At 34.1% G+C, this 8,683-nt stretch overlaps 1 protein-coding gene across 2 annotated transcripts in view; it reads left to right on the forward strand.

The window, feature by feature from the left end:
* LOC126880027 (protein unc-93 homolog A) overlaps positions 1-8,238 on the forward strand; it is an 88,386-nt gene extending 80,148 nt beyond the window's left edge. Inside the window, exons 10-11 of one of the 2 annotated variants that reach the window (XM_050643558.1) lie at positions 4,134-4,271; positions 6,759-8,238. In XM_050643558.1, coding sequence (XP_050499515.1) covers positions 4,134-4,271; positions 6,759-6,985 — 365 coding nt within the window. In that variant the 3' untranslated portion in view covers positions 6,986-8,238. The remainder of the gene's footprint in view (positions 1-4,133; positions 4,272-6,758) is intronic. The other variant, XM_050643557.1, reaches the window with a different exon arrangement.
* Positions 8,239-8,683: the final 445 nt, after the last annotated feature.

An 8,683-nucleotide genomic window follows, 5' to 3' on the forward strand; every position in this document is an offset into this window, starting at 1 on the left:
TTATGAGGGAGATCTATGTCCAGCAAAGATTGAATGATGATTTGTTTTAAACAAAAACGACCGAACTGTTTTCTTTGTAAATTGTAAATTTATTGCAGAGATTCTCGATATACAGGGTGTCCTCGAAAATAATGCGTTCCTCACAGGCAGAGGTAGAAGGCACCCTGTAGAGCAAAAAGTCTTATTTTTTTTCTAAATCAATTCTAAAATCTGGCAACTACGTGCAATAAAAAAATCTAAAAGTAGACAGTCACAATTAAAAAAATAGTAAGTAGTAAAGTAATAAAAATATGTAAATATCAACGAAACTAATATCCATGTCGGCACGCGTCTTTAGTGTTCACATTACACCGTAACAAGAATTTGTTTTGTTTGATATTACCGACATCAGGATATTTCGCGTAATTGATTAGTTTTATTCTGTTCCAAAAAAAGGAGTATTTCTAGCGGGCTCCACACTCTCGGCGAAGTTACTTCGCCAAAGATGACCGAAGTCCGAAGTGCCTTTCTACACACTCGTTTTACTTCGCGAGGAAGTGCGATACCGACAAAGAGCGGTGCGATACCGACAAAGATCCCTTTGACTCGGACGAGCCAGACCGACAGAGAATGGGAGTAGAACGAAGTGAGGCGAAGTTGCACAAGGTGGCCGTCTACACTCTCGTACTTGTTGAACCTCGATCGACTTCGGCGAGAGTGTGGAGCTCACATAACAACGAAGAATCGGCAGGTACTTTGGACATTGAAGAAATATTATATCCGTTACTGTATAAAGGGTAGGTACTTCTTTTCATCACTACGAGATAGTTTGGAATATTTGAATTGAATTAATTTCTCTGATTAAACTAGAATATAATACGGCTGTAGTTACGTGTTGCAACGAAATTGAAACTGGTTTTATTCATTTTTTATTTAGATGTTTACTCTGATTGGAGTACGAAGGGAACCATTCTCGTTGGAAGTTTACCGCGCTGAGCAGATGGGACGTGAATTATAAAGTGTAAAATTCCCTCATCTTCCTTAATCTAAGCATCCTTATGGCTTGCAAATTTTAGAAGCCTCGTATGTGTAATCAGAGAAGGTTCCCATTGTTTTCAGTCCCTTGAATTAATTTCTTTTTAAAGTGTTATGCGTGGATGAAGCATGTTTCACGAGAAATGGTGTATATAGGGGAGAGTCGGCTAACGGTGCTCGTCGGGTAATTGTGCCCATCAATGTTTCTAATCTCCTATTTAATAAAATTTCAAAAACTATATTGTCGGGCCATCCAGTAGCAACTGCCATATCTATCCGACACAAACGAACGTCGGGGGATAACTACCGGTTGGCAGTTATCGTTTATATGTTTTTGCGTGGTTTGATATTGTTTGTGTATCTGAGAAAATAAGCGATAACTTTTTTTCTTGGCAGAACTATAGTTTAAATAGTACTTATATCATTTATTTATTTATCAATTTAAAAAATCATATAGTTAGTTTTGCTCGATTATTTTTTGTTTTTATCAAATTTTGTGTTATGCCATTAACCGCCAAGGTATATAAAGGCATTTTTCACGTTTTGTGACTACGTCATAAAACGTAAACAAGCGTAAACAATCATCAAAGTGGAGAAAGGCCAAACGGAAAACCACGAAATTGAAAAAATGTACAAAAAGGAAAATTATTGAACACAACAGCTCCGAAGTTATTTCAGAAAGTGAACTGCGCAATGATGATGAGTTGGACGATCTCGTGTCAGATCAAAATGACTTCTGTGTATTGTGGTGATGCGTAGCAAAAAAGACGAGGTATGGTGCAAGTGTTCGATATATTGTCAATGGTCTCATGCCATGTGTATACGACAGGATAGTCCAGAAGAATATATTTGTGACTTCTGCAATATTTTGATTTTTTGTAAATATCTGTAACTTGGTTTCTTATTATTTTCCGTATATTTGTTTGTCTCTATAATTTTTGTGTTCAATAAGCTACATTTTCGAAAGTCATTTTTAAGTTCTATTATTGCGCACAGTTATCCGACATATGCGCACCATTAGCCGAATAGGTCGGGCAATTGTGCGCATTACGCTAATTGGAAATTTCGCCTCTCACTCTTCTACTGTTCAACCATTCATTAATTGCGGCCCTACCAATATACCTAAGCCTTTGAAGTATATCTTCAAAAAATTTGGAAACTGAAATGTTTCAAGTTTGTGAAATATCCTGAATTTGCCTTAGGTGCGCACCAATAGCCGACTCTCCCCTATACTCTTTATGATTGCCACATATGGAGTAACAAGATCCAGGAATAATTAACAATCGTTTGATAGGTCCATATGAATTACCCCGAACACTAAATGGAGAGGCCTATCATAATTTCTTGCAAAATGTTTTGCCGGTACTTCTTGAAGACGTATATTTGCAAACACTCCGCGAAATATGGGTTCTTAACGACGGGGCCCCAACACATTTTACCAGAGCTGTGAAAAATCTTTTGGATACTAGGTAGTTATCCTTAGATTGGTACGTGGGACTTTAACACCTTCAAAGCTTAATAAATACATAATATCTACTAGTTTAGTTAACACATAAAGTGTTTCTTATTATAAATAACTGACATTTTATCAATTTCTTTAAAATTATTTCATATTTCAATATATTTCAGAAAAACATTACAAATAATTTTTTAATTGCATTAATTTCATTTTAGGAATTAAACCGTAGTTATTATAGACAAGGAAAAACGGCGGGTTCGTTGGAAAAAATATTCCCATGAGATTTTTTGGCATAATCATATTCGTGAGACATCCCAGAATAAGGTTCAAGAAGTCGCCCACGTGAAAAGTGGTCCAAATTTTGTTTTCAATTTTTTTTTTTTTTTTAATTAAATTGCAAAAATCATAATTTTGGCCTGGACATATTTTTTTAGGTTTTCTGGACCATTCGGGACAAAAAAAGATCTCTTTTTCGAGTTATAAGCAATTTAAAATTGAAAAAAAAACGAAAAATGGCGATTTTTAAGGCTTAATAACTCGGTTAAAAATTATTATTATGAAATTCAGAAAGTGACCAAATCAAAGATTAAAGCCTCCACTACATGGTCCTGAAGAAATGTGTCTCATTAATTTATTACTAAGCTGTTATTTTTAATTATTAATAATGAGCCGTAAGATCGTATTGACGCGGCTGTAAATGTGAGTGCGAGTAAGATGCACCATTGACTGCCGGAATGGCATCTCTCTCGCACTCATCATTGTCGGCCGCCTAATACGTGCATGGCGCTCATTATTTTTACTTAAATTAACAGCTTAGTGACAAAATAATGACAAAAATTTCTTCAGGATCTTGTAGGGCGGGCTTTAAATTTTTATTTTATCACTTTCTGACTTTCATAATAATAACTTTTAACCGAGTTATTAAGCCTTAAAAATCGCCATTTTTCGTTTTTTTCAATTTTAAATTGCTTATAACTCGAAAACGAGCAACTTTAGAAAAAAATTACAAGAGATCTTTTTTGTCCATAGTGACCAAAAAAACTTAAAAAAAAATGGCCGGACCGAAAATATTGATTTTTGGATTTTTGCAATTTGATTAAAAAAAAATTGAAAAAAAAAACTTAGACAACTTTTCACGTGGGCGACTTCTTGAACCTTATTCTGGGATGTCTCACGAATATGATTATGCAAAAAAAATCTCATGGGAATATTTTTTCCAACGAACCCGCCGGTTTCGCTTTGTCTATTAATTAAACGTAATAATTTATGTAGAACTTTGAGCCTTAATCCAAAACCTCAATTAATTCAGATAATAGCAAATGTCCCATTATTAAGGCAACAAATAATTATTTTGCAGATAGATACATTTCCGATGTCAACAACCTTAAAATCATAGTAAATAAACAAGGGGTTCGATTATGTTAAAACTCCTGTCACAAAATAGTTATTGTACGACTTTGCCAGATTATTTAGTTTTCTGAAAATAAAAAGTTAGTTATTTGAAGAACAATGTAATTTTTTTTGGAAACGGTTAACTCTAGAAAAAAATGTTATACGACTTTTTGTTCTAAATTGTGTATTATATCCGTACCTTAAAAGAACGCACTATTTTCGGGGACACCCTGTATACAGTCCTAATATTTCAACTTATTTTTTTCAGGTGTTGGATTTGCGTTTCATGGTTGTCTCATAATGGTTTTAATTTTATGGAATCCCAGTGAAGATGATCCAGCACTTTTTTATGTTATTTCTGCGTCGTGGGGAGTATGCAATGCTATTTGGGAAATGCTCATTTTTAGTAAGTATTTTTCTACCTATGCATTCCATAACGAATTTTTTTAACGTCATCTGTCCATCTCGTCTCTGCTCTTGTGCGTCTTTCCATTGTGTTTAATTTATTGATATTTGCTAAGGTTGGTGTCTAGGTTTGACATCCATATAATCATGATAGGAAGGATGAACTGGTTGAACACTTTGCCCCTCAAGTATTGAGACTTTTTCGATTCTTAAGTATCTGAGTTTTCCATATTTTGTGCATGGCAGACTTGCTCTTCTAGTGATTTCCACACTTTTGTTCTTCTTCTTCTTCTTCTTCTTCTTCAGCCTTAAGGTACTAGTACACTTTAGTAGACCACAAATAATAATTTTTTTCAAGAACTTTTTTCTCAGAACCTTTATTAAATAAGAACATAAAACTTTTTCATATTAATATCTAACTCTTGGAGAGTAAAAAAAATATACCTTTTTTTTTATTTATGCAGGTGCACTAATACTGTAGAGGGCGCAAATTCGAGGTATCAAAAAATTATGGCGGACAGTTAATCTCAGGATTGGGATCATCCTCATCATCATTCTCTTTGCCTTATCCCTATGCGGGGTCGGCTTCCCTAATTGCATTTCTCCACACAATTCTATCTTGGGTCATATCAATTTTAATCCCCTTTATCAACATGTGCTGCCTTATCGTCTCCCCCAGGTCTTCTTTGGTCTTCCTCTCCTACTCCTTCCAGGAATCTGCACTTCAGTTATTCTTCGTATTGCGTGATTAACGTCTCGACGTTGAACATGACCAAACCATCTTAACCTATGCTCTCTCATTTTGGCATCAATTGGTGCCACATCTAGACTTCCCCTAATATACTCATTTCTAATTTTATCCTTCTTGGTCACTCCACTCATCCATCTAAGCATTCTCATTTCCGCCACATGCATTCGTTGTTCCTCTTTCTTTTTCACTGCCCAACATTCATTTCCGTACATCATAGCCGGTCTTATGGCTGTTTTATAGAATTTTCCCTTCAGCTTCATTGGAATTTTTCTGTCACACAATACACCACTCGTCTCTTTCCACTTCATCCATCCAGCCCTAATTCTACTGCATGCATCTCCATCTATTTCTCCATTACTCTGTAATACCGATCCCAGGTACTTAAAACTATTGCTTTTTACAATCAGTTCACCATCCAAAGATACCTACCATTTTATTTATAGTAGCTCCATCTTTAAATGAACATTCCAAATACTCTGTTTGTCCTAGTAAGTTTTTAAACCTTTTTCCCCCAGAGCTTGCCTCCGCTTTTCCAGTTTTTGTTCTAAGTCTCTTTCACTATTTCCTACTAACACGACGTCGTCAGCATAAATTAAGCACCATGGAATGTTACCCTGTAGTCTCGCTGTTATCTGGTCCAAAACTAATGAGAATAAATACGGACTAAGCACAGAGCCTTGGTGTAATCCTACTTTCACATGAAATGTATCAGGCTCTCCCACACCTGTCATAACACTAGTCGTTACTCCCTCATACATATCCCTCACAATCTTTACATATTCACCAGGGACTCCTTTCTTATTGAGTGCCCACCACAGAATCTCTCGAGGAACTCTATCATATGCTTTCTCAATCTCAGGAATGGGATATCTGAAACAAAAAAATCGTACTGCATTTGAAAAAGGAAGGTTTCTTACATGACAATTTACCACAATTTGACCAAAAAATAAAAAATAAATATTTTTTAACCATGAAAAACTGAAGAAAAACGGTCGATTCTTTCACAAAAATTTTCCACATTTCCGTAAAATCTTTTTTTGCGAAATTTTTCACTAACTGTGGTAAATTGTCACGTAAGAGACCTTCCCTTTTCAAATGCCGTACGTTTTTTTTTGTTTCAGAGATCCCAATCCTGAGATTAACTGTCCGCCATCGAAACTTCTTTTTTTACAATATCATTGTGCGTGCATAAATGAAAAAAGATATATTTTTTGTATTCTCTAAGAATTAGGTATTAATGTGTAAAAAGTTTTATGTTCATTTTTAATAAAGGTTCTGAAAAAAAAATCTTGAAAAAATGCTTATTTTTGGTCTTCTAATATGTACTAGTACAGTAATCCAACTTTGGACATAGGCCTCCCCCAATTCAATACAGTGTTTTCTATTTTGCGCCACTTTTTTTTCAATTGTGCCCGTGGCCTTCCTCTGCTTCTCCTTCCTAACCATGGTGCCCATTGTTATATTTCATGATTCCATATTTTATCCTTCAGTCGGACATTGTGTACTGCGAAGCTCCATTTTAATTTGGCAGCATGTTCTCCCGCATCTTTTACCTTGGTTTTGCTTCTAATTCATTTATTTCTTTTTTTGTCTATAAGCCTCATCTCGAGCATTGATCTTTCCATCGCTTTTTGTGCCTTTACTATTTTATCCATAGATTCTAGAGATTATTTTTGGATAATTTAAACTAGCACTGGAAGATAATTTAACACATAAGAGCTTTGTTTTCTGTTTCAGCATTTTTGACTGGCCAATATGCCGACAACTGGGAAGCAGCATTTGCCAACGCAAACTTTTTCAAATTTTCAGGACTATCATTATCTTTTCTACTTCATGGCTTTTTGTGTAATATCTGGAAGTTATACTCACTGGCATTTCTCATGGTTATAGCCGTCGTATCTTTTGCTTGGTTGGAAGTTTGGATGGAAAATATGAGAAAAGTTAAGAATATTTCAAGATTATGACCTAGACTGAACTTTTGGTAATCCTAAGAAAAATTTCAGTGGTTGTTGGCACATATCAAGTTATTTTTGCTAATTGTACATATCTAGTTGGATGTAATTATAAATAAAAATAAACAGAACCCATTTTGAACGTAAGGACAATCAATTAAAAGAATAATAATGCAGAATTTAGAATTGTAATATATTTTTGATATTTATTAAATTGTTGAAAAACATTCAAATACACATTCAATAATATTTATGTTGGGGATTAAACTAGAATTAGTGAATCTTTAGAATATCAGTCACATTATATTATTAATTTTACAACTTATTTATTGAGCGAAAGAAGAGAGACAGAGAAGAGGGCACTTTAAGAAGAAGAAGAAGAATTGAAAGAAACGAGAAAAGAAATATAGAATATAAAGAAGAGAAAGTAGAATTAAAAAAGTCTGAGTGGAGTCAGGTGGAAAATAGATTGGAAGACTTCAAAAGAAATGGAAAATAAACAATATTATAGTAACTGGATTAAATATTGATACAGATGAAGACAAAATAAGAGAAGATATGTCAAATATTAAAAAAGAGCAACAAAACTAGGACAGAAACCTTGTTTGTTGCAAATAACTAGAATACGTGCCAAAAACTAGAATTGTGTTGAAAAAAAGAGTCAGCTGAAAAGTTAAAAGGAAAAAAGGTATTCATAAATGATTATCAAATAACGAATGAAAGAGAAATTAGAAAAGACATAACTGAAAAATGTAAGGAACTTGTAGAGGAATGGAGATGGGTAAAGAGAGATATTTTTAAAAATATTGGAATGCAAAAAAACGGGGATTAGTGGAGAAGGAACAGAAGTCGAAAAAACGAAGGAAAGTTGTGGCAAAAAAAAGGAATATGATAAAGGCAAAATTGGCAAACCCCTGTCTATAACAACAGACATGAATAAATTAAATTCAACAATGAAAAGCATAAAACACATATTAGTCCAGAAAGCCACTGCGCATCCGCTAGGAAAAATATTCTAATTCGGATTTTTTGCACATTCTTACTCAAAAAGGACCCCTTTTATCAAATTCGCATGTTGCCAGGACCAAAAGGTGGTCAAAAATTTTTTAAACGTTTTTTTTTTTGTTTTTTTCCCAAAATTATTTTTTTTGCATGGAAAAAAGTTTTTTTAGGTTTCTTGGATCATTCCAAACAGAAAAGGTCTTTAGTGACTTTTCTCTAAAAATGATAGTTTTTGACATATAAGCGATTAAAAAATTGAAAAATTGCGAAATCGGCCATTTTTAACCCTCAAAACTATGTGAAAAACTGAAAATTTCAATGTTGCCAAGGTAGGTGGATATTTTTTAAACATCGATTGATGAAATCCTGAAGAGTTTTTTGCAATACAATATTCAAAACTCCTTGGTTTTTTAATTGCTAATCAAGCGTGCGCGACACTATTTTCCACCGACAGTATGGTGCAAATGAAAGGAATAAATTCGTTATTTCATAAACCGGCGACTTCAAGGAAAAATCCCGAAACAAGTCGATTTTTATTTTTAAGTTATGATATTGTGGCATATATGGTATACTAGTGACGTCATCCATCTGGGCGTGATGACGTAATCGATGATTTTTTTAAATGAGAATAGGGGTCGTGTGCTAGCTCATTTGAGAGGTTCTTCAATTCTCTATTCAGTAATATAAACATTTACATAATTATTTATA

The sequence above is a fragment of the Diabrotica virgifera genome, chromosome 2 (genome assembly GCF_917563875.1).
Source record: "Diabrotica virgifera virgifera chromosome 2, PGI_DIABVI_V3a".
In the NCBI taxonomy this organism is placed as follows: domain Eukaryota; kingdom Metazoa; phylum Arthropoda; class Insecta; order Coleoptera; family Chrysomelidae; genus Diabrotica; species Diabrotica virgifera.